At 34.7% G+C, this 24,842-nt stretch overlaps 2 protein-coding genes across 6 annotated transcripts; both read right to left on the bottom strand.

Moving 5' to 3' along the window:
- Nucleotides 1–198: 198 nt before the first annotated feature.
- On the bottom strand, nt 199–10,886 carry LOC114178513 (homeobox-DDT domain protein RLT1-like). 4 transcript variants are annotated; one of them, XM_085670776.1, is made up of 19 exons: nt 9,936–10,886; nt 9,320–9,757; nt 8,895–8,977; nt 8,277–8,451; nt 8,041–8,114; nt 7,851–7,931; nt 7,575–7,739; nt 7,266–7,488; nt 7,029–7,129; nt 6,475–6,561; nt 6,234–6,386; nt 5,979–6,134; nt 5,477–5,686; nt 4,728–5,387; nt 4,089–4,643; nt 2,106–2,726; nt 1,884–1,988; nt 1,514–1,777; nt 199–1,227 (listed from the first exon to the last, which is right to left on the bottom strand). In XM_085670776.1, the coding sequence occupies exons 1-19, from the start codon at nt 10,108–10,110 to the stop codon at nt 427–429; spliced, it is 5,127 nt and encodes a 1,708-aa protein (XP_085526902.1). In that variant the 5' UTR covers nt 10,111–10,886; the 3' UTR covers nt 199–426. The 4 variants fall into 4 exon arrangements, with proteins under 4 accessions (XP_085526902.1, XP_027920265.1, XP_027920267.1 ...); XM_028064464.2 differs by having other exon boundaries at nt 8,041–8,451; XM_028064466.2 differs by having other exon boundaries at nt 8,041–8,451; nt 8,895–8,971.
- Nucleotides 10,887–16,666: 5,780 nt separating this feature from the next.
- Nucleotides 16,667–21,436, bottom strand: APE2 (Glucose-6-phosphate/phosphate translocator-like protein). 2 transcript variants are annotated; one of them, XM_028066258.2, is made up of 12 exons: nt 21,088–21,436; nt 20,931–21,002; nt 20,774–20,839; nt 19,694–19,772; nt 19,319–19,439; nt 19,126–19,221; nt 18,501–18,613; nt 18,285–18,362; nt 18,049–18,165; nt 17,570–17,669; nt 17,343–17,443; nt 16,667–16,958 (listed from the first exon to the last, which is right to left on the bottom strand). In XM_028066258.2, exons 1-12 carry the CDS (start codon nt 21,342–21,344, stop codon nt 16,941–16,943), a joined length of 1,218 nt encoding a protein of 405 aa, XP_027922059.1. In that variant the 5' UTR covers nt 21,345–21,436; the 3' UTR covers nt 16,667–16,940. The 2 variants fall into 2 exon arrangements, with proteins under 2 accessions (XP_027922059.1, XP_085527440.1); XM_085671314.1 differs by having other exon boundaries at nt 21,083–21,210.
- Nucleotides 21,437–24,842: the final 3,406 nt, after the last annotated feature.

Below are 24,842 nucleotides of genomic sequence, written 5' to 3'. Positions count from 1 at the left end.
GCTTAACAGAAATACGTTTATATGAAACTTGTTACTTTGTCAGAATCATTTACCGTAGTTTTGATCTTGAAAGGACATATAACTTGAAGCATGAGTGTTCATAATCTTCAGCTTGCAAAGAATTTTTCTCTTTTTTGTTCATTTTCCCACCAATATGCAATCCAAATATAGAAAAAAGAGTTTGGTGACAAGACAATGTTGTTTTGTGATTTGTTTTTGTAGCACTATTATTGATTGTATAATAATATTATAATCTTTCTATAAAAATCTTTTAAGAATCCACGCAATGGGCGGGTTTATATCTATTGTACACTATTAACCTAATCAACCATAAAACTCTCGAGAAGCCATGCCAAGACTGGGAACATGGTTACCTCGTAAAGCTGCAATATAAAAAAATGTAACGCAGCCTTCGAAAACAATATTCTAATCAGAAGAATCTTCAGAGACATCAGAGTCTGAGCTTTCTTCTTCATTTACAATTCTGTTTGCAGTAGCATCTGAACCCTCGCTCATAACATCTGCATCTGAATCCTCTTCATTCTCTTCAATGCCATTCTCATTGTCATTGTCATCTTCAGAAGCTTCAACATCTTCATCACTTGTTCCAACAAGATCACCCTGCCATCGGCTGGGATTACCATTAAAACCTATTTCCCAGTTTCCTTGATCATATTCCACAGCTTGGCCATTGTCATCAGATTCCACTGCTTGGCCATTGTCATCGGATTCCACTGCTTGGACATTGTCATCAGATTCAGCCTCTTCAGTGCTGTTACTAACGTTAGCAGTCCCCATATGGATGGGGGTCATAGGACTTGCTTTTTCATCATCCCAATCCTCATCCAAGTTTCTTAATGATTCTCTAGCAATGTTGTTGCTACGAGAGGCACCCCTATGGTCTAGCAACAGATCTTCAACAGCCTTTTTCCCCACTCTTCTTTTCCGGACTGTTCGACGACCACGTCCTTGTGATCCCCCTCCCTGTTGTTTTACCCTTTGATTTAGATTCCCGGCAACCTTTGCACTGTGCCGACGGCCGTTATTTTGCTTGGTTTTAGATATACTTTTACTCCGTCCTTTGAGAGCACTACCTCGTCCTCGTTTGTTGTTGCTTTGCACAATTTTCACAGTACGAGATTTAACTTTCATGAATTCATCATGGCCCATGTCTACTGTTTCAGCCACTTTAATAGATTTGGAAGCATTGTGTCTTGAAGGAAGCTTCTGCAAGAGAGAAAAGTTAAGATGGTTGTTAAACATCAGATTAACACAAGAATTCCAGCAAAAACAGTCACACCTTGTCCACAAAATATAACCAAAAGGGCCTAGTATAACAGCAAACATGGCAACCAATCTGTTTGGTGAATGTCCTCCTGGACAAAATAGTTCAACTTCATTTTGTTTCAGATAAAATAAAATGGGAGCAGAACCCATAGCAAACATTTCATGGTAATGCCTACGATATTAAAAGTTCGAGTGCAAAATAACAGGGAAAATGAAATAGACTCACTATGTACTGCCTATCTTCTTTCTCCTCACGAGGTTCAGGTTTCTCATGCAGTACGTAGACAATTGATTCATCAAACTCAAAAAGCCTGAGAGACACGGCTGAAGTGGTCAGTGGAACCCATGGAAGTACAGCAACTGATTCAGGATCAGCAGAGGTTTGTGCAGCACTCTCTGACATAGTGTTCAACCCCAACTGTTCCCCTGTCGTAGAGAAGGTTGATGATAGAAAGTCCCGCTTCAATGCTCTCTCAAGTAGGGCCAATATCTGAAAAATGGATTGTTACATTTAGAAATGACTGAGTACATATGAGTTCTTAATCTCTAAAATGTTTGATAAGATATGGATGACAATTTTAATCAAAATGGCAAACCTGTAGCAATTCCTCTACAGAAGATGATTTGCTCAACTTCACACTCCAATGCCTCCTAATATCTTCGATCCAATTTGATTGAAAAGCTTCAGGTGGAATAGAAACCTGTAAATCAGAATGTGTATATAATTATAATATATCCTTCAAAAAGTACCATTCTAAAATTGAATGAGAGAAATAGTCTCCAGGTAAGAATGTAAATCACCAATACCATCAACTCACCTCAATATAAGCTAGCAGGGCCTTAAGCAATCTTGTCCGTAAGGGAAGAGACGAATCCAAAATACAAATCTCTTTTGATAATTTGTCTCCGCATTGAAATGCGTGTTTAGAAAAATTAAATCCATTATTTGAGGGAAAAGTTCGGTGGCAACAACTGCAATGGGAGTCTTCAAAGAAATAAGGATTGAGACAGATATCACAGACGACAACCTGAGGTTTGCATCTTTTCTTCCCATATTTCATGGCGCATAATTTTGATGAGTTATAGCATTCTTTCCATGTCCACTTTTGAAAATCTTGATACCTTCTCAATGCAGATTTCTTGTCGCTCTCACTTTTCCCAAGCTCAATTTTGAAGGATGAGGAAGTTTCCAAACTGTCAGAGTTCAAGCCACAAAGGGTGCTACTGGGACTGTCAGATCCAGTATGGCGATCAGGACTGGAATCTGTTTCGTCAGCTTCATTTTTAACACATGTTTCGCCTCTGCTTCCAGCTTTAGAACATTGAGTATTATTACGGACATTTTCCTTAAAGGAACCCTCAACCTTTTGCAACATTAGTCGCAAATGAGATTCCCTGACCCCACGCGAATCAAGGGAATTCAGAAGCGCATCAAAGGCCTGAAAAATTAGTTTAGTAAATTATAAAAAATTAAGACAAATAATAAATCTAAATTTAAAAGCACAGAATGCTGGCATTTAAAAATTAAAAAAAACGAGTGCCACATATTACTTGACAGCATTCTATCTTTGGCTAGCCGTAACTTAAAAACATTAAAGAATGATACTTTTGAAAGAAGCAGACCAAATAAATATTGACAATAAAAGGCCAGAACTGTGTTGATTTATTTTAGCAAGAGGATTGCTCAACTCATTTATAAGGGGTGTGTAATGCACACAACATTCATACCTAGGATTAAAAATTTGGAGCATGAAGTTCTTAAAGAAATTAGAATTGAGAAAAGGATCGGTTGATCTTAGACAAAGGTTTTTGAGCCTAATTTAACATAACAATGTGAGGTAAGGACTGTCTCTTATATACTCTTTTCAAGTTCTATTTCTAGTCCATGTGAAACTTAGTCCTTTTCCAATATCATCATGCCAAACACTATTGGGCTTGGAGCATGGATAATATAATAGTTGGCTCTTTTTTAATGGAAGTAGTGTACGAGGAAAAGGAAAGTGTTCGGTGGTAACCAAGTTGAAGGGAGATAGACTTGTGATCATAAATAAGGAAACAAATAGGGAAATATGATGAAATCTGAAGACCACTCCAAAGAGATCATTTAGGATACTCAAAATTCTAAAATATTGTGATAATAATAAGATATTATAAATTACTTTCTAAATAGCCTAACACATTTTAAGGTTATCCTTCTTAATGTCATTTTCCAAAAGGACAACAGATATTGATGGATAACACAACTGAAATATGAGGAAATGAATTTAATGCGGTCTTCAAGAAACTGGACGAACCAACTGGTCTGACTGGTTCAATCATAGAACAGACCATTGGGTAGTTCAGCCAGGCCACAACAAAACAACAAATACAAAAGCCAGCTCCACAAATAAGCCAATGACCCAACAAACTGGTCTGTTTGCTTATAAATGGTTCTTTGTTTAATTGTTGTTAGAAAAATGCTCAAATTTGGTAATATGCTAGACTCAAACTGCTGGATGTAACTCCCCAAGGTTTATGAGCAAACCATTTTTACCACCTAATCCAGTAGAATACCTCTTGGTAATATTTACTTTACGCTGATATAAACAATATACCTTCAGTTTGTAATACAAACAGACACTGACACAAGTTCAACCATGGGTTAATCATTAACCATAAACCAATGCTTTCACTGGTTCAATGCTCAGGCAATTTTATGGGTATGATGTCTATTGAAGTCAGCAATGAGTTGATAAGAGAAAGAGGGATTGCCATATAAGGAAAAGAAGAAGGAAAAGGTAACTAGACCACACGCAGTTTACCTCTTCAGTATCAATCAGCCTCCAATTGCCATCAAGAAATTCAACAAAGATCCTGCCAGAGCCAGGATCATTGGAAGAAGCAGATGCAACAAATTGCCAATAACGGTTACGTCTTCGATCTTGCCCAAGGGGTAAGGATCTGTAGGCACACATCTCCTCTGCTATGTGGAAAATATAAGATTTCAGCTGAGACCGTGACCTTTTTGAATACTGAGCAAATGTCTGAATCTGAGGGTTATCTGGGCCACCAGTGCACAGATCTTGAACGGAAGAGTGTTTTTCAACAGACAGGCTCTGTACACCTAGAGCTGCTTTTTGATTTTCTGCAGTGCTGGGAGAGGGCACATTATTACTATTGTTGCCAATATTAATGCCAAGCAACGAAGGGCTTTGGTTTCCCTCCATGGCGGGACAAGAATATTGTACTTCAACTTTATTCCCATTAAGAGATGGAAAATCAGATTTACTGAAAATATCATCTTTTAATCGAAATTTATCCAGTTGTGCTTCTGCCCACATTTGTTTCTTCAGAGCATTTGCTGCTTCCAAACGATCCTGAACAACAACTCATGTCAATTTGATAAACAACACAAAAAAAAGAAGTTAAGAACAAAAAACATTATATGGAATAAAGTTTACCTCAAGAACAACACGGATTGAATTTCCTTCATTTGCCACACCAACCAACACAACAAGAGCATTTAGACGCTCCTCTACACTGAGGTCAGAATACTCTCCTTCTGCAAGCCCTTGAACCCATGACTCTCCGGGCTTGCTTTCATCAATTTCCATATTATCTTCACCAAGATTTCCAACGTTCAAATCTTCACAAGCACCAGGTTTCCCGGTTACAGCAATTGGAGTATCAACCTTCTTGGAAGAACTCTCAGGAAAACGAGGCAGATCCTTATCAAACTCACCCTGAAGTCCAACATCATGGCCCAAATTTTCTTTTCCATTTGATGAGAAATCATCACACGGTTCAGATGTTTTGTTTGCACTTGAAGAATTAACCAAATCATCAACTTCAGGGTCCTCATCAATTTCGTCACTCTCTGACTCTTCTCTTTCAACATCATCTGTATCCTCCTCAGCTAGAAACCCATTTTCAAATATCTGAATTTTCTTTCTTGCTTCTGAAAGAATGGACTCGGCATCAGCAGGGTTCTTTCTAAATGCCTGACGTACACAATATGTTGATGGAGCTATTCTTTCAAAAAGCTTGGTATCTCTTGTTAAAGCAACAGAAATTGATGCCTCAGGTGTCTTGCTGGTCGTCAGATCTCGAAGACCAGATTTCTGACAGGTAAGAAAGAGACATAAGAAGTCAAGAACAAACCAGACAGTACAAAAGATCACTTAACATGAATATGCAAGTATACACGCACCTGAATTTTTTCTGCAAGCTCTAGTACTGTCAATCCCTTGTCACCCTCAAGGGATAGAACATGAAATGCTGCAAATTTAACTGTACCAGGAGTTAATCGATGTCTAGATCTTCGAGGGGCTAACAGACCTCTCTCCTGCATTTTTGCGACTGCATTTTCAGCTGCTGAACCGTTACGAAGTTTAGAAATGATATCTTCACAACTTCTTCCCTGTATTTTAGATATAGATTTCAATCACTCATTGGAACAATAACATTAAATCCCCAAAAGGAAAGCCTTTAAATGCTTACTAAAACGCATGCAAACCAAAATTGTCAGCAAAAAATTTAATGATAACAAAAGTTTCCCAGCTGTTCAGGATAAACAAAAATAGCTAAACAATAAATCAGCCAACTGAAAATTTATCTTATATTGCCTTTAATCAATGCGGAGGTATTCACATAAGGAAAGAATCTTCAAAACGGCATCTAAAAATGATAAAGTAAAACTAAGAAATCTGAACCTCGTCTTTATTATTTGCATATGAACAGGTAGCACTTCTTTTCTTTAACTGTGGTCCATATCCTGCAGATAAAGCTAGCTGTCGGAAAATTTCTGGCCATGTCAATAGATTCAAGTGCTTATGCCAATTCCTTATGTCAAAGCCCCATGCATATGCCTAACATGACAAAGGCAAATATTACATGAATGGAGTCTGCTAAATAAAACCATTTATCAGAACAAAAACGAAAAAATTTCTAAAAATCCTTGAACTTACGCCTTCCACAATCTCTGGATGACCACCTCCAGAGTTAGCAGCACCATTTTGGTTCGATCCTAATCCTGTAGAAGGTGTCCTTGCAACATCTTCAATGTCTTTTATTACCACCTTAAGAAGAGCAACATGTATCTCACCCAATAATCTTGAATCCTGAGAAAAAATCATTTCAACACCCAGAATGAACAAAACTAGTTAAACTAATAGCATGAAATCACTAGCAAAGTCCAGACTGACTCACATAGTCATGAAATGCTTGAACAAACTCATCTAGAGTAAAAGACCATAACTCCAGAACATCAGCAAAAGTAATCAAAAATCTCCAAACCTGAAATAGAACAGTACAGCTTTCAAACCTTCAATTTAGAAGTATTAAGTAAGATAGGAAAGTAGCATAACTCTGACTCAGCAAACAACACAACATACTAAAAAGATTACAAAAGAATAACTACAAGAACTATATATTGCAGAAAGATAAATGGCTGAAGCACAATTTCTTAATACAAACATCAAAACTAGATAATAGAGCAAACTAGGAAAAGACCAAAGGAAATATACAGGTTTACCTGATCTTAGTCAAACATACATGCAACATTAACCCAAAAAAACTGAAGTCCTTAACTATCTTATACAAGCAGATATAACAACATTAATCTGTTATTTCAAATAATAAAAGAACTGTAATTATAGATCACTGTCAGGACCAGAGCAGAATTGGGAATGCAATGAATGGTAAATTAAGGATTTTGTATACTATGCGTGTGAAAAAAGGAAAAAGAGATTATAAGAACATACCATGAGAAGATTGCCAACATTCTTCTCTGAGTTGATCCAGGGTTTGATTGCAAATGGCTTTCTTAGCTTGACACTCTTTGGTGGGAAAACACACAATGAATCTATAATGTAAGAATAATTTTTCAGTACTACACGTAGAAATACATTCCCTTTTTAGTTTTCGAATAAATACCGAGTCCCTCGAAAAGACCGTTTATATAAAAATTAAAGACAGCAAAATAAAAATAAATTGCTCACCCCTAAATGACTCAATATGTTGCAGAGTATCAAAATCAAGATGAATAATAGAGGAAAACCCCTTGCTTGTGGCAGCCAACTCCATCATTTCCAGCTGTTCATCCTCAATAAGTTCCATAGATTCCTTAGCTATTCTACGGGCAGTCGCCTTCTCAAGGGCAGCTTTCCTTCTCTCTGCTTCTTTCTCTTTGCGAAGCTCTTCTCTTATCTTCATTTTTTCTGCCTTTTATGGTAAAATATGTGAAAATAAATCAAGTATTCTCAGATGTCTAAACATAAAAGCTATCATCACAAGGCTTGCACACTCACTTTTAAATTTTCTTTCAGCAAAAATTTTTCCCTCCGCTCAATTTCGCGTTTTTGCTCCCGTTTTGCTCTTTCCTCTTCTCGTTGTCTCTCACGCATTAACCTCTCTTCTTCCTTCTTTCTTTCACGATCTTGTTTCTCTATTTCTTTTCTCATCCTCTCTTCATTCTAAATATGAGGGGAGGAAATAGAGATTAATTCAAAGAATGTGAGTGCAATTCATTTCAACTGTTATAACAATTATTATAGCAGGAAAAAGTGAGTTCATTTCAATGAAACCTTTCGTCTAAGGTTATCTTGCTTCTCAATCTCTTTCCGGATTTTCATCTCATGCGCTTCTACATCACGAACATCATCACCCTACATCAATATAATTAAAATTATTAAACCACACTTTACAAAGAATCAACTAAAATTTAAAAGAGATCACTTAGAAAAATTACAACACTAACAAATAGCTCACAAATACCTTTCGTTTCTTCTCAATCCGTGTTGCATTGTTGTTATGCAAAACTTGACCACTAGGTTGAGCATGGTGATTTTCTGGCACAACAGTTTGGTGATCAGCAAAGTGAGAGCTCGTTCCAACATTAAGTATGGATGGGTCAAATTCCCTAATTGGGGCGGTATTATCACCCCGCGTAGGAGACTGATACGGAATCAATTGCTTATCTTGTTGAGACAAAAGACGAGCACGAAATTGACCTTGACTAGGACGAATTCTAGGTACAGTTTCATTTCCAAGAGCCAAATGAGGATTTCTGGCAGGACCTTCCATTGCATCATGTAAATGAGATTTGCTGAACGGTCCAGGAGTATCAGACCTAGGGCCAGACTGGCTCGGTAGAGATCGATAGTCACGGAATGTCCTTGCCATAGCCTAGAATGGAGCTCAACTTAATCAAGCTCAAATAACGAAACTAACTTACAGTAAAAATAAGCATCAACGTGAAGGCAAATAATTTAAACAAATATAACAGCATGTTCTTCAGTTCCTCAAACTGTTAAGAAAAACAAACAGATCGTTTGCACAAAGAGGGTATTTAAAATGATAATCTGTGTGCCAAGGCAAGCCAAAAGACACTTAATTAAACATCATAAAGATATACTTAACCAAGCAAAAACTAAAAACTACTGATAGAAAAGAAGTAAACACTAAAATCTAGACATGATATTAATAACTCAACAAATAAAAGCTTAGGCAACCTCCAACCTTACCACCAATGTCCTTTTCAAATTCCAATTTGTGACCAATAAGCAGTACAGGAAAAGTTTCATTTTTATTAACCAAGCTTGCACTGTTACAGCAGAAAGAAAACCAACCTTATTGGCTCTACTATCATGTCTTTCATATATTTTACTGTCATAGGCAAAATTGGGTAGCTTCTGCTGTTCTGTTGCTGCTGCTCCAAAAGAGAAATATACAAGACATGTCAGTAGCCAAACAAAGGTCATACACCTATAACAAACATTTACCTATTTTTCTAGCTATTTGTTTAAATTAAAAAAGTAGAAGCCCTAGAGACGGAGAACAAAGCCGTATATGATAAGTAATCCAAACGAAATATAAAGCACATCTGTGAGAATTTTTCACGATGCCAAGGTAGAGAAGAAATGCAAGGAAGATAAAGCAATCTAAGTTAAAACAGGACCTAAATAACAGAATGTACAATGTAAAAGAAACAACAGCATTCAGTTAATTCAGCAAGTTAAGATAGAATCACAAGTTTCTATGATTTTTTATATACCTAAAGGTGCTCCAAAGGCATCTGGAGGCAATGGATCAAACTCTACTCCTAGAATTGGTCCATCTTCCCTCAACGGCTCTCCTAACTGCGCCTCAACACAAGCAATTGCTCTATTCTCCATCATAGCCCGTGGGGACTCGTAATAACCAGGCACACCCCGAGGAACAATGTTCAGGGGCTCCACTCGGGCATAAGGGCTGGAACCTGAACCGGACCCGGATCCATACTCATTACCAAGCTCCGAGGGGCCCAGCATGGGGTCATCTGTAGGTGATTCCGGCAAAGGCTCTGCCACCATCTTCCGTGGCAGTTTCTTGGACGTCAAGTCCTTCTTGTCCTTCAACCTCCTATGGCAGAACCACATCTGTAGCTGCCGATCCGACAAACCTAATTTCTCAGAAAGTTCTCCCCTCATCGTCTCCGACGGATAATTATCCACTGATAATTAAAAAAAAAAAACACAATTATTTCCCAGGACCTAACCATAAAAAAACACCAAACTCCCCAATTAAAAAATTACTGCAACAAACAGAAGACAACAAAAACTCAAGAAAATTGAAAATTGAAAATTGAAAATTGCTAAATTCAAGAAACAAGAGGAGGGCAAGGAACGAACCAGCATAAGCCTTCTCGAGGGTTTCAAGTTGAAAAGGGGTTTTCATCTGGCGCTTGGGCTTGCTCTGCCCCTCATTAGAATTCACAATCTTGTTGTTGTTATTCTCATTGCTATCATCGTCTGTGCCACCCCTTCTCCGATTATCCTCTCCCTCGGAACAAGCCTCTCCCTCCATCGACGAAAACCGATCAAAGATCGAGACTTTCCTATCCCCGGTTCACAAAACCCCAGAAATTGCAGAACCCCTAAAGTACAAGAAGCAGGAACAAAAATTAGGGTTCACCAGGAGAAGGAACTTCTGTTCTTCCTCCAATTCTTTATGCCTTTCTCTCTCTTGCGATCAAATCCCAATTTCGTAATGACGAGGAATGGAAGAGCACAAGGGACGAAAACAATAACATCGATAAATAAAGGGTAAAATATAACAGCTGTGTGCAATGTGAGGATTGAAAAGATAGAACAAGGAAGAAGAATAAAAGAAGTAAGATAAAAAACAATAGTAAGATAAGAATATTAATAATCGAAAATCAAAAATAATAAACGAACAACAACAACAACAGTTGCTCTTGACTGCTACTCCTACTATAATTCCACCATCACCACCTCCACCTTTCATAATAATTCCCTTTTTATTTTTTTTCGTCTTCGAATAATAATCTGATTTCTTTTTTTTTTTTTGTTCTTTTTTTTTTTTATGAACGAACGGTGTCAGAGTGAGTGTGTGTTTTGTTGTTCCTGTCAAACAGGACTTTAACGAACAATAACACGCCAAAGATAAGAAAATATGCCTTTCTTTATCTTTTGTTAAGATTTCTCGATATTACTTATTTCTTATCTTTTGAATTTTTCTTTTGTTTGATTAGATTATATTTCTACCTAAAATTTTATGCGCTTTTTGTTTTGATTTTGCTAAAACTAAAACTAACTAAGATGAATAAACATGAAATGTTTTCCTGAGTTTTGCATGTGTGTATTGTTCCTGTCTCCCCGGTGTGTTAATTTTATGAACATTTTTCGGAGGTTCTGGTCTGGGATTTTCTATTTTATTTTAATTTTTTTATTATTACTATTTTGTTGCTAAAATGTAAATTGTGTGGTGTGTGTGTGTGGTTTTTGGTTTAGAAGAAGGAAAGAGAGAGGAAAAGAAATGAATTGGTTGTTACTCAACTTGGGATTGATTGGTTCTTTAAACTTGTTTTTTCGTTTTCAGCTGAGTCTCGGTTTCCTTGATTTTCAGTGATTTGGGATCTCTTGATGTTTCACGTTTATGCTTTTTGTGGGGTCCCTTTCTTTCCTCGGATAACGATGTATTAATTGGGCTTCTCTTTGGACCTCCTCTAAAGCCTTTTTCTTCATAATTTCTATATGTACCCCAAACTTTTAAAATTACAATAATATACCTATTTTAGAAATCTTTTGGAACATAAATTTCATAACAAAATTTCTAAAACATAACTTCTAGAATAATATTTTCAAAGTAGAATTTTTGAAACAATCTTTCCAAACGCATAAAATCCATTCTTGAATGAGCTTTCAAGAATAGAATTTTCAGAACAAGTTTTTCATAACATATATGATACCTTCAAGAACTAGTTTTTCAAAACAAGCTTTCCAAAACATGTGAACTACGTTCTGCAGTGAGTTTTTTCCCATCTCTCTTCTTCTTCCTCTTCAACAACGATGGCGTAACATAGGCAATAATGACAATGTCGGTACAGTAGACATGTCAAAGCATGTCAAAGTGAGTCAATCTGGTCACGAGCCGGGTTGAAAATAAATGAACTCAACCCGGCTCACTTTCTGGTGAGGCAGAAATTTTGTAACCCGGCTCAACCCACCACGGGTTGGTGGGTTAAGTGGGTTGGCTCACTAACCCACCTAAATTTTTTTTTTTTTAACTATTCAAATATTTAAATAAATTTTAAGTAACCCATGAGATGACAATACATTCAAATATTTGTCATGCTATTCAACAAAATATAAATAAAAACACTATACATTTTTTTCATGCTAATTTAGAAAAAATTGTTTATAAGACGGTTACTTGAGTAATTTACTATAAAGATTATAGTTAAAGATTAAAGTATCAACATATATATAACTTTGATAATCAAATTAATTAAACATTCAAACTATTCAAATATAATTAAGCAACATTCTAGCATTTAAAAATATGAAATTGTGAACAAATATAATAGGAATAGTAAATAATTATTAAAAAAATTAAAAAAAAAAATTGTAAAAAAATGTTGGTGGGTTAAGTGGGTCAACTCACCTTCAACCCGGCTCGAACCCGTTTAACCCGTGGGTTAAGTGAGCTGGGTTGAGTTCAACCCACTTTTGAAAAAGTTGAATTTTTTTCAACCCAACCCGGCTCAAACCCGTACCCAACCCGACTCGAACCCGTGATGAGCCGGGTTGACTCACGGGTTAAAACTCATTTTGACATCTCTACGGTACAGTAGTACAGTTAAAAATGATATTTTAATTTTTTACATTACTATAGGGTGTAGTTAGTAAAGTAGGGATGCAGGAAGAAAAACCTTAGTTAAATGAAATTTGTCTTTCTTCGTTACGATTTCTGTTTGCATCACCTCAAATTTTGATGATGATTACTTTGTCGTTTTCTCTTTAATAATAACTATGATACTATAATGTTGTTACTTACAGTTGGGTGACGGATTTGGTTTTTGACTATTAGAAAAAAATGTTGTTAGAGTTCAAAATGTTCGAACAAGTTATGCAAATATAGGTCATTTATTTTTGCACTCCCGTTTTTTCTTCCTGCACCCTTTAACTTTTAAAATCTTGTTTTTTCCCTTATGAAAAGTTATTAAAATAAAGAAGAATTAGAATAGTACTCTTCTTCCTTCCAGCAATGCCTTTAGAGTGATCACTTCGAAAATTTGAAGTAGAAACATTCCTGGATTAGTCAATCTAATATGTTTTACCGGATTTGGGAGTTTATTTTTGACTGGACAATCCAATAAGTTCTTGTGAATTTTGTATTACGTAATCTAAAATGTATTTCCAAATATGGTACTGCAATCCGAATTGTTCAATAGGATACTCGATTTTGATTACCGGATTGGTCAATCTGAAATACAGTACCGAATCTGAAAATGCATTCTAGATTATGTAATCCTGAAATCACAAATTCTTACTGGATTGTCCAATCCAAAATGGACTCCAAGATCCGATAATGTATATTAGATTAGCCATTTCAAGAGTGCATGGGATGTATCAAATCACTTAAAGTAATAAAGCCACAACATCGATGTCATTCTAATCGTGCATAGTAGTGGTGGTATATGTTTTGATCACCATAATCTTTGTCAATTAGCTATTCCTTCTTTACATGCAACCATCGCCATGAACTCTTCACTGCCATAAAAATCTTCGATGTTTTTTTTAGGAAGAAGAAAGAGAATAAGGTCGAGGCGACAACTGATCTGTGGGTCCTCCACCCTGAGACTCTTTTGGCTTCTATTGTTGGTCCTCATACGTTTTTGACTAGGAGGGGGCAAGGATGTTGGCGACCTCTTTGTCGGCCTTGAACGTCTCCTATGACAACTTGAAAGAAGCAATGGATGAGGCGTTGATGCATGCCTAATGCTCGTGGAAGTAAACTATAAAAGGGAGGTTGGTAGGGATGATGGCATTAGATGTTGGATGTTGAGTTGATTTGTATGAAGGCAAATGATGGTGTCGTGGAAGTTGGGGAGGCCAAAATGTAATGCACATGAGTGGTATTTTTCGTTAACAATGTTTAAATAATTAATATATGTGAATAGTGCATTACACATGTCAGCTCCTTTTTTTTATTTTTTAGTAATTTTTATTTTAAAACAAATTGTCCACGTGACAAGCCAACATGTTGCCACATGTCGATGTTAGTCTCACATGTCACTTTTTGGTTATGTTATTTCGTTTTGTTCATTTCAATCTATATATTTGTTATTTTTGTTCAATTTAGTCTATGTATTCATTATTTTTGTTTAATTTAGTCATAATTTAGGTTAAAACGAAACAATTTTGTCAATTTTAAATCGAGACCAAATTTAACTTTTTATAAATATTATACTAATATTTTTTCTAAAATTGACATTTTTATTAATTATTTTTTAAATTTAATTATAAATTATTAGATTTAGTTATAAATTGAATATAATTGTTAGATTCAATTGTTAAATAGAACATAATTATTTAAAATATTATTATACTATAATTATTAAATATTTTCTTTTAAGAATTCAGAATAAAATTATATTATGAAGTACTAATACTTTTACAATTGACATTTAAAAATATTTCAAATAGTGAAAATATTTTAGAAAAGTATAATAATGTATACAACATTTTAGATTTTAATATCTAAAACACAATAAAAATATTAAATATTTTATATTTAAATGTTAATTTCATAATTGTTAATATATTTTTCTAAAATATTTAATAATTATATTCTAATAATATGGGTTGGCTCGTAGGCTTGCCAAAAACACGTAGCACGAGTCAAGACATTGAGCCCGCAGCCTGTGCAGACTGACCCGCGGCCTACATAAAAAAAACAAAAAATTTGCACTTGTGTATATTAGCTATTTTCTTTCTGAACTTCTACATGAATGTTTCAAATTCTTGTATGATTGGAAACGACAAGTATTATGTATTTTTGAATGTGTTAAAATTTGAATAATACAATGTATATGTCAAAGTTCGAATATGAATATGATGAAAATGTTGAATTATCAATTTATCATCTAACTTTCCAAAGTCTTTGTTTAATTTTATGAACTTGTTAAAGTTTCCCAACTTGTTGAACATTGAAAGCTTTATCATAATTTTTTTTTTAAAAAAGAGAGGCCGACTCGCGGGCCCGCACTTATGTGGGCCGAGCTAACAATTATATTCAATTTACAATTAAATTTAATAATATATAATTTAATTTCAAAAGTAATTAATATAAATGTCAATTTTAATAAAAATATTAATATAATATTTTGTAAAAAATAAAATTTGGTTTTTATTTGGAAGGGACAAAATTGCTACATTTTAATCAAAATTGGGATTAAATTGAACAAAAATAACAAATATATGGACTGAATTAAAAAAAAAAATACAAGAACTAAATTGAACAAAAAAAATAATACAATCATAAACTAATACGTGACATTGACATTGACACGTGACACATGGTGAATTGACATGTGATCAATTAAAAAAAATTGAAAAAATAAAAAAAAATTAAAGAATTAAAAAAAAAACACCCGGAGTTAACATGTGACATGCACTGTTCACTAACGTTAACTATTTAAATGACTAAATTGACAAAAAATGACAAAAAAATATAACCTAATTGAACACAAAATCAAAATCAAAATCAAAATGAACAAAAATAACAAAAATAGAGACTAAAAGAGTATTTTAAATATTTTTCTTTAGTAAATTCGTCTACAAGGTACTTATCAAAGGTGATTCATAACTTTTGTCTTGCATAATTTGAAAAGTCAATTGAACCATTTTGAATAGGATAATTTGTTAGACATTTTGTGGTCTCCTGATCTAGAAATGGATTTGTGATTTCTAAAATAAGTTATTCTAAATATATTTTAACAGTTATAGGTCGACTAATTTGGAAGCGTGTTGTATGTGTTATGGATTATATAATGTGGAAGTTTTTTTTACACTTGTAGATTATTTGTTATGAAATGTAATTGTTTTCTTTTAAATGTAATAAAATTGTGTGGTAAAATTGCAATGGATGATCAATTTTGGAGTAAATTATGAGACGAAGTTGACATATTGACTAGTGTGTAAGAAGTTGATGACATTATAAAATTTGGTTCAACAACATAAAAATTAGTTGATAAGGATTACATTAAATGTTAGGTAAATATTTTGTTATATTTACTCAAAATGCAACAAATGACTTATATTTTGGAGTAAATATAGTTATACATTTAGGAAATACATTAAATATGTATTTTGTTTGAAGGTTAATTTGTTCGCCAAAAATACTTTTAATTATGCATTTAGTGGAAGCTACTCACTACAAATATTAGTTGATAGTATTTAGAATAAAACAAAAAGGCCAAGGCTTTGACAAGATAGCAACTATTTAGTTCTTTTTAGTTTTGCTTTTTCCTCGTATGAACCTATACAACAAATTGACTAGACACCACTTTTTCGGTGGCGGTGACCTTTGACACATAATGCTTTCTTGGCTTAAAACGATTTTGTAGTATCTTAAAAGTGACTTCTTTTATGAGGTCCACTACTTTTTCCAACATTTATAAGCAGTGGTAACATACTGATTCAGCTTATCTCTCAAGTGCAATGTCAATTTGTTGAGGATGTCGGTTCCCTTCATTATTTTCTGGTCTCTTATCGTCTTAGTCTAAATATATTCGTGATTTCCTTTAGTAAGCTCAAATGGTTAGCTCCAAACAACCCCTCTGGTAATTGTTGGTCTTTAGCTATCTACCTACTCATGCATTCTTTCAACCACAATCAAGATAATCTTACACTAATTGCCATTCATTTTGTTAGTTAATTCTCTTATTGTAACATCTGTTTATATAAAGTTTGGTCACCATTTTATTCCATCAATGCAATCAGAATGATAATTCCCTCAAATTCATTCTCTAAATCAAATTATTTGACATGACCTCCCGTTCAAGCCTAGAGTTTTTATCATGACCATTGACCCAACTGTATTTGATTGCTTACTGTTTTTCAGCTTTCAAAATAGTTTCAATAGCTCTTTATGGGAATCAAGGGTACATCATTTTTCAGTCGAGACGACGAGACTGCAAATCAGCAGCAAGACATTGTTTTCTGAATGAAGAGAGAAAAAGAAAAAAGAAAATATTTAACAAAAAGGAAGAAGGAAAAATAAAAGCGCGCTATCACAAGGATAGTACAATACTGAACCGGTCACTCAATTATTTTGAAGGAAATTTGGCGTGATTTACAGTGCAAGACCTCCTCCAGGTTGACCACTTCTTATGCTGCTTTCGCTTGCTGACAAGAAACCAAGAGAAATATTGTGTCAATTACATTTTAACACTTTCAAAGACATTCTTTGTTCTCAGTTGAAATTATTAGGAAATCGCAAAAATTGTATAGGTTTTGCTGTATTGAACAAACTTCTACTCATGGTTTTGTAGTTTCTAATAAAGTGTAATCAATGAGTGAGTGAAAAGGAAGAATGTAATATGGACTCACTAAGAATTTTCAAATTGATAATGAAATTACGGGTCTACCCACATTCTCATCCCTAAAGTGAACCTAACTTGAAGACTTATAAGGCGTCTATGAAGAAAGTGGTTAACCTTGCATATGAAGAATAACTTTCCAAGTTTCAACCAATTTAATGAGGTACAAAAAAATTGAAAAGGGACTCACTCGTTTCTCTTCCTCAATCCTGGCTTTGATGAGAGAGTAGAGAGCCACTCCAGCAATTGCAATGGCTGTTCCTATACCAGTTTGGGTGCTAATCTTGTTACCTGTGTACAGCAATTAGCCATACAGAAATGTTTAGACTCCCAGGAAGCTGAGTTTTTCTTCAATAGCAAGGAACAAACAAAAACTCGTGAAGGTTAAACTTTAACAAGGAAGATAACGATATTTACCGAAGACTATAATTGAGAATCCAATCACAAATACACGTTTCAGTACGTTCCCAACTGCATGAGTGAGAGGAGCCACTCTCTCCAGAGTGTTGGTAGCCACCTGATGACCAAAAATGTAGATAAGATAGTTGAGTATTGAAATAACTATTCTACAGATTATTCCTCCATCGCCTTTTACATCTCTTCTAAGATCATTAGGCATAAATAAATAAATGTAATAATTCAAGATATTGTGTTTCACCAAAAGAATTTACTAGCAGAATAAGCCAAAATGAATTAATTGAAGCAACATTTTAGTACAGAAAATGCTCATAAGGCTCTATGGAGTTTAAAATAAAAATTATTAAATGAAAAATCGTTCTGTTAAAAAATCCTAGTATTCAATGTAACGTTTTTCATAGTTTTTTCGTTAATATCTCAATTTCAAGGTAATGTTTCACCCAAAATTTAGACTAATGCATCGAAAAAGAAGGATTTACCTGGTTGTAGAGATGGTAAAACATCCCAACCCAGAAGAGATCTGAGACGAACTTGACCAAACCTACTTTAGCAATAGCATCATTGAAGCCGTGCTTCAACAGTGCAGGGCCTTCCACCTGAGATATCAAATAATGATTAATCTGGATACTATGCAAAATAGAAAACATGCAACGTATTACATAAATACTACAATAAAAATTGAGTTCTCAAGTGAATTAAAACAGGTTTCACTCACAATTACTGCAGGCGGTATGCAGACAATTAGAGCAATGATGGAAATGTAGGCATAGACATTGGTACTATCCATATCAGTCTGCACAAGAGTTATTTAACAATAATATGAAAGAACAATAGTTAGTAAAATAGGAGCACATGTAACTGATATAAGTAATTTGGACGTGTATATCTACTTAGTAAACAAATAATTAACATGGATAGCATAGGAGATAACCATGGCTTTCTTTGAATAGATGCTCCGGTAGGTGAAGGAAATGTTTGAAATCATAGCACTTATGAAGCCAACCCAGTTGAAAGAGAGCTCGGTCAAAGATGCCATGGACACACCTGCACAGTACATGACATAAAAAATTATGTTAAACAGTTCTCCGTTCACTAAATATTTATCTGCATATGTTCAAATAATACTTGTATTTTTGTATCATCTGTTCATAATCTTTTAGGTTTAAAATCTAAGTTTAGAGTTAACAAAGAAAATAATAGTCCATGTGTGACTGAGGTTAATTTTCAGAGAATAACTTCAAAGCTCTCTTAAGAAGTTAAAAAAGAAAACCATTCCCTAAAATAACTGAATGTTTACCTTTTGACCGTTCAGAAAATGTCCATGCATTAACGAAAGAAGAGTGCTACTCATTTCAACATAATCTCATATTTAAAATGGATAATGAGATAAGATCCACATATTTAACAGGAACCCTATGGATTATATCCTATTGGAAAGAGTGTGTATTAGAGAGACGAAGGGTAGAAAATTTGTTGTGAAAATTTTTCCTATTGAAATAGCTGGTTAGTGGAAACTGTGAATCTTATCTCAGTTTAAGGAAGAAAAGAGGTTTTACCAATAACAACGGGAGCCAGAGACAGCCACAAAGTGATGGGAATGGATTGGCCAAGGATGAACTGTGAAGCAGCAGCATTGAAGAATGGTTCAAGAGCTGAAACAAAAGTTTATCAATGTTGTTATTAGAAAGTAGACACAGTTAAACAATTTCAAGCACCTCTTGTTTGATGTATAAGATAAACTTTTATCACCTTTAATGGTATGAGTGAAAGAAACAGCAACTGCAGCAAATGAGACATTGCTGGTGACGTGGCCTAATGCATGGCACACAGCCACCGGAATGAGCAACTTCAGCAGGTTGGAGTCTATAGGCTACAGAAACAACAGCCTTATTAGTATTCAGTACAGTACTATTTATATACAGCAATAGTATTCTATGTAAAATATTCATCATGAAACTAAAATTAATGTCACAAGATGTAATTAGAATCAATGAACATTTTGTAATACGTTGATAAATAGACTAACAGGGTCAATCCAGAAAATAACGTGGAATAGCACTTAGGAGTTAGATTTTTTTTTTTTGTTTATGTATTCTGGGCGGCGCGATATTGAACTTGACTTACAGCACGCTTAGGAAGGCCCACGGTCCAGCTCAACAAACAGTACACCACACCCACGAATAAATGGATGACGGATACGAAGCTGCATAAAAGCATAGCTAATCAAAATAAAAATGCTGATGGTGGACAAAAGAAAAGATGAAATTAAAAACTGATGTGGAACAAAAGAAAATCTGGAAGAATTTCTATTTATAATAACCTTTGACTTTTTTCTGTTTATGATACACTGATACATAATAAATGCAGGATAAAAGTTTAATCATAAAATTCAAAACGTGGCTCACGTTTAAATTAGTAAATTATTAATGAAGGGTATAACTTAAACAGACAGATTAAAGATTTATTTCCTTGTCAAAAGTTAACATACAAGATTATTGAGATTTAATAATTTTTTTTAAAAATCATACAAACAAATCTGATTAATAGAGTATATAAACTCATTACTGAATTGGACAAATTCAAAAGCAAAACCAAGTCCATGAGAGTGAGTTATCGTCAATTTATTCTTTAAAAAATGAAAAAAAAATGATTTAGTGTCTGACTATATAAAACATATACAAATTGGTCACTAAATACTATATCTTTATAACAAAATATTACTAATTTAATGTTAAACCAGGCCTTAAAATTACAATTTAATGACAAAATATTCCACAAAACTATTTAACTATTGCATTTTTGGGGCATTCAAAAAGTAAATAAGAATTGTTTTTTCCATAATTTAAGAAGAAAATTGACAAGGTCTCCATATTGGTTATTTGCTCAATTAAAATATATTAACTCTTAGTCTAATACAATGTTTTGCTCTATTCTTGATATAGATTTAAAATCAGAGAGAATCTGTATACATCATTCAGCGCAGTCCGTTCTAACTCATTTCGTAGACACTAACAGAGTGTCATTTTATTACAAAATATAATAATCAAGAAATACGAAATCAATTATCACGATATTCCTTAAGTTGACCTTAACTCAATAATAATCGACTTTAACAAAGGCAAGACAATGTTTGCGCATATTATTTCACTGATCAACGAGCCGACACCAGACAAAGTGCAAGACAGAGAGTTTCTGAACACTTACTACGGGTAGGGGAAATAGTTGTAGATCTTCTTGTTGAGGATGTTGAAAATCACGTTCAAGAAGTACCTAAATCAGGAAAACGAAGGCGACGTAAGCGGAAGCCACTCAAGATTCAAAGATTGATGGCATGTAACAAGAACAGAGTCACGTGACGTACCACGTGAAGAAGAAAAACCCGGTGACAAGAGCGGGGTACTTGCCAAAGAATCCCGCGGGAGCAACCTTTTCCCTGTAATGAAAAAAATTGAACGGCATTAGTTAGGAGAGTGACGTGGCCGAGTTGGCCGGGTCAGAACGGATGAAACGGACCTCACCCGGCGGAATCACCACCCTCGGCGGGCGAGGAGGCGGCGGCAAGGCAAGGCCGGAGGAGGACGGTCTCCTTTTTCAGAGCCGGCGAGCAGAGCTCCGGACGCAGCTGCCTCCCCCAAATCAGATTCCCGCCGTCGGCGAGGGACCCCACGGTCTTCACTGTGACGAAGGAGGCACCGCCAACGGCCTCCCGCGGCGGCTTGCGGAGGTGAGCGAGGGAGGAGAAGACTCCGGCGCGTGACAGCACTCGCGACTCCATCTGAACCAGAACGAGGAAGAGGGAATGGCGAGAAAGAAAGAAGAAGAGAGTGTGTGTATTCGATATTGTTGTGGTGAGAGTACCTGTGGCTCTCGTTAACCGTCTGGTTTTGTTAACGAAGGGCTATGATCAGGTGCTTCGCGGCGTCAATGCATGCGATGCGCTTGATTGTGTGATGAGCGTTAGTGGGTGGAGTGATGGAAAGGAGGGTGGGAGATGGTGAGGAAGCAGGGTGGTTTGGTGGGGTGAGGGATAGGGGAGTGGATAAGTGGGACCCCCTTATCTGTTAGGAAGAGATTTTTGTATAGGGTGTAAGGGATGATTGGTGGTGAAAGAGGGAGAGTGTGTGTGATTGTTTTTCTTGATATCAAGGTCAGGCCTTATCACATTCTCTTTCTTCTTCGCCTTGTGTAAAGCTGTGACGGAGGTTATTCAATTGCCATTGGTTGTTACTGTAATTCACGTCACGGAATCCCTCATTCTCTCTCCAAAACTTTAAATCAAAAATAAATGAATACAAAAGGCCAGAATCTCATGATTTTCCCTTTTCTTCTGTGATGCAAGCCTTTTTAATATATATAAATGTTATTAAAAGTTTTATGATGAGCAATTGTTGTGAGCATAACTTGATTGAAATGACATGCCTGTTTGTGTGTGAGAGAGATATGGCATTAGATTTTGACGGTTTGGAAATCAAAGTTGGTGTTAAATCATGTGAAGATATAGCCACAAGTGAAGAACGCATTCTAAAAATGAAATACTGTGTATTGATTTTTTAGAGAAAATTGAAATTAATTTTTATTTAAATTTTGAAATTAATTTAATTTTTCAATTTCATTAATGAGTATATTTAGTTTTTGAAATGTATTGGCAATAAAATGTTGTTAAAGTTGTCTAAAGACATTTCACCATGGTCATTATATATATGTTAATTAAAGTTTTTTTTTTGAATAAATTAAATTAAAAAAATAAAAACTTTAATTATGTTAGAGAATGTGCAGAATATATGTTTAACATTCAATTTGTTCATATATTTTCTCCATGTAAAATATACACCATCTTCTTCCACCAACAAAACCTCTCTCCACTAGATTAATCTCCCTATTCATTGTACATAGGATTGATCAACACAACAATAACACTCGTCATCTCCATATAACAGAACCCATAACCTCCACGCTCTATCATCTCCGAAAGAGGATTCCATCACCACTGCACCTCTCATATTACACACCACCATCTCCATATATTTCTTCATCACGTTCACCACCATCCTGACCAACACAGATCAATCAACAACACAAATCAGAAACAGAGGAGGGACGAGAAACAATCGCCGACAGCGATGCCGCAGATGAATATGGATTTCGAACGGAGCACCAATAGTGGTGGCGGAGTGGCTACTAGGCCTGATCTTGATTTCGAACAGAGGGGAAGGGTATTGACAACGCTTTTAGTTGAGGTCAGTGTCGCTGATGACGCCTCCCATGGCAGTTCCGAGCAGCACGGTGAGGAACGAGGGTAGGGTTGCCAAATCGGTCTTGGAATTTCGAGTGGTTGAGAAAGCGTTTAGGGAAGGAGCGGTTCCGGCAGCACTGACCACTCCCGTTGGAACATCCAGTGACAGTGTCAGCGAGCACTCCGGTGGCGTCAGCGTCATTGCTAGTGGTTCTGGTCATGGAGGAATGCTCTCACTCGTTTTAGGAAGAAAAATGAAAGAAATGGAAGTGTGTGCAGCGGTGACAAAGTTTCCGGTGACGGCTGACGTCACCGGCGATGGCTTTGGTTCGGTGGAAGACGTGACGGAGTTGAGTGACCAGAAGAGGGAAAAGTGAAACTCTAGATGACTTTTTGTTTCACAGAAGAAGATGAATTTGACCAAATTAAAGTTTTAATTTTTGTTTAATTTAATTTATTTTAAAAAAATAATTTTAATTGACAAATGTAAGGTCATCATTCATGCTGGAATGCCCTTTTTATATAACTTAACAAAATTTTAACATGTTAACGTTTTAAAGATTAAATTCACTTATTTTTTAAACAAGTCAAAAGATTAGATTAGTTAATATTTTAAAAAATAAAGTAATTTCAATTTTTTTAAAAGTTAAGGGACCAGAAATACATTTAATTCAATAAAAAAATTCAAATTATTTATAATATTAATAAATGTTAACTGCATTTATTTTAAAAAATAAGTTAAAGATAATGACTATCAAATATTCGTATATATAGGTTAAATTTCACATTTTTATCGTACCATTTGGATTTTCGTTCTCTTTGACTAACGTAACACAGGCGCAATAAGCGTTATTGTCTGTGTGTATACATTTTTTAAATATGCGTGAAATAAAGTGAAATATATCAGAACAGATAAAAGAATAACCATTGATAAATAAAGAAGAAGAGAAGAAATAGAAACATCTGATTTTATAAAAAAATTGTAAAAGTAACGGTTAATTTTTAAAAATTTAATAAATTATTATATTTAAAGGGATAAAATCGATAGTTTGAAAAGTGGACACAAAAAGGGAAATTCCCTTTATATATTGTTATAGAAAATAAAGAAGAAGAGAATAAATAGAAACATCTGATTTTATAAAAAAATTGTAAAAGTAACGGTCAATTTTTAAAAATTTAATAAATTATTATATTTAAAGGGGTAAAATCGGTATTTTGAAAAGTGGACACAAAAAGGGGAATCCCCTTTATATATTGTTATAGATAAATAAAGAAGAAGAGAAGAAATAGAAACATCTGATTTTATAAAAAAATTGTAAAAGTAACGGTCAATTTTTAAAAATTTAATAAATTATTATATTTAAAGGGGTAAAATTGGTATTTTGAAAAGTGGACACAAAAAGGAGAATCCCCTTTATATATTGTTATAGATTTTTTTTTCCTTGTTTGATTTCATTCTTTATTTTCATCTAAAGTGGCCTTAAAATGTTGTAGAAGTTGATCAAAAATGTGACTAAAGTGCACTTTGTGTATTTCTTGATCTTAATGACTTATTGCGGTGTGTTGTGTCAGTTTTCCATAATACAACAATAACTTTTCGATTATTTTCGAGGAACCTATATATTATCAAGATAAACTTTTAACGAGTAAATAACCCGAGATTTTAAGAGAAGAAAGAAAAAGAGGAAAAAAGAATGAGAGAAGAGAAGTGGAGAGAAAGGCTTGAAAAATGTGTTTTCAAAGAGGCACATAAGCACCTATTTATAGGTATGGATGAGTTTATGATGGGTCAAATAACCATGGCTCGCTGAAAAAAATCAACAACAAATCCAAGATGCACACCATGATCCACAGAGAGCCACCAAAGGAGGAGGAACCAACCATGAGTTGTTCTGAATGAAGTCTCCCATGACTTGCGAAACAAGCACACAACAGTCATACTCCTAGTGGAGTCATTGTCAAAAATGAAGGAGAGCATCTCACACTCGTCTCTTATCTTTCTTTGAGATTTAAATTGATTTTCCAATACTCATATTTGTT

The sequence above is a fragment of the Vigna unguiculata genome, chromosome 3, assembly GCF_037176805.1.
Source record: "Vigna unguiculata cultivar grain cowpea cultivar isolate G323 ecotype 2 chromosome 3, ASM3717680v1, whole genome shotgun sequence".
NCBI classification, from domain to species: domain Eukaryota; kingdom Viridiplantae; phylum Streptophyta; class Magnoliopsida; order Fabales; family Fabaceae; genus Vigna; species Vigna unguiculata.
The sequence above is the reverse complement of the archived record's forward strand: the minus strand, read 5'-3'. Positions and strand labels throughout refer to the sequence as shown.

Bases quoted from the DNA above. Each gene is read 5' to 3' on its own strand.
- APE2 (XM_028066258.2), bottom strand. From the start codon at position 21,344: ATGGAGTCGCGAGTGCTGTCACGCGCCGGAGTCTTCTCCTCCCTCGCT. The intron at 19,440-19,693 runs GTAAGTCAAGTT...TTGTTTCTGTAG, and splicing joins TGGGCCTTCCTAAGCGTGCT to CCTATAGACTCCAACCTGCT. The intron at 18,166-18,284 runs GTGAGTGAAACC...TTGATATCTCAG, and splicing joins GCATACCGCCTGCAGTAATT to GTGGAAGGCCCTGCACTGTT.
- LOC114178513 (XM_028064464.2), bottom strand. From the start codon at position 10,110: ATGGAGGGAGAGGCTTGTTCCGAGGGAGAGGATAATCGGAGAAGGGGT. The intron at 6,135-6,233 runs GTAAGTTCAAGG...TTGTCATGTTAG, and splicing joins ATCCAGAGATTGTGGAAGGC to GCATATGCATGGGGCTTTGA. The intron at 5,687-5,978 runs GTTCAGATTTCT...TCTAAAATACAG, and splicing joins ATGCAAATAATAAAGACGAG to GGAAGAAGTTGTGAAGATAT.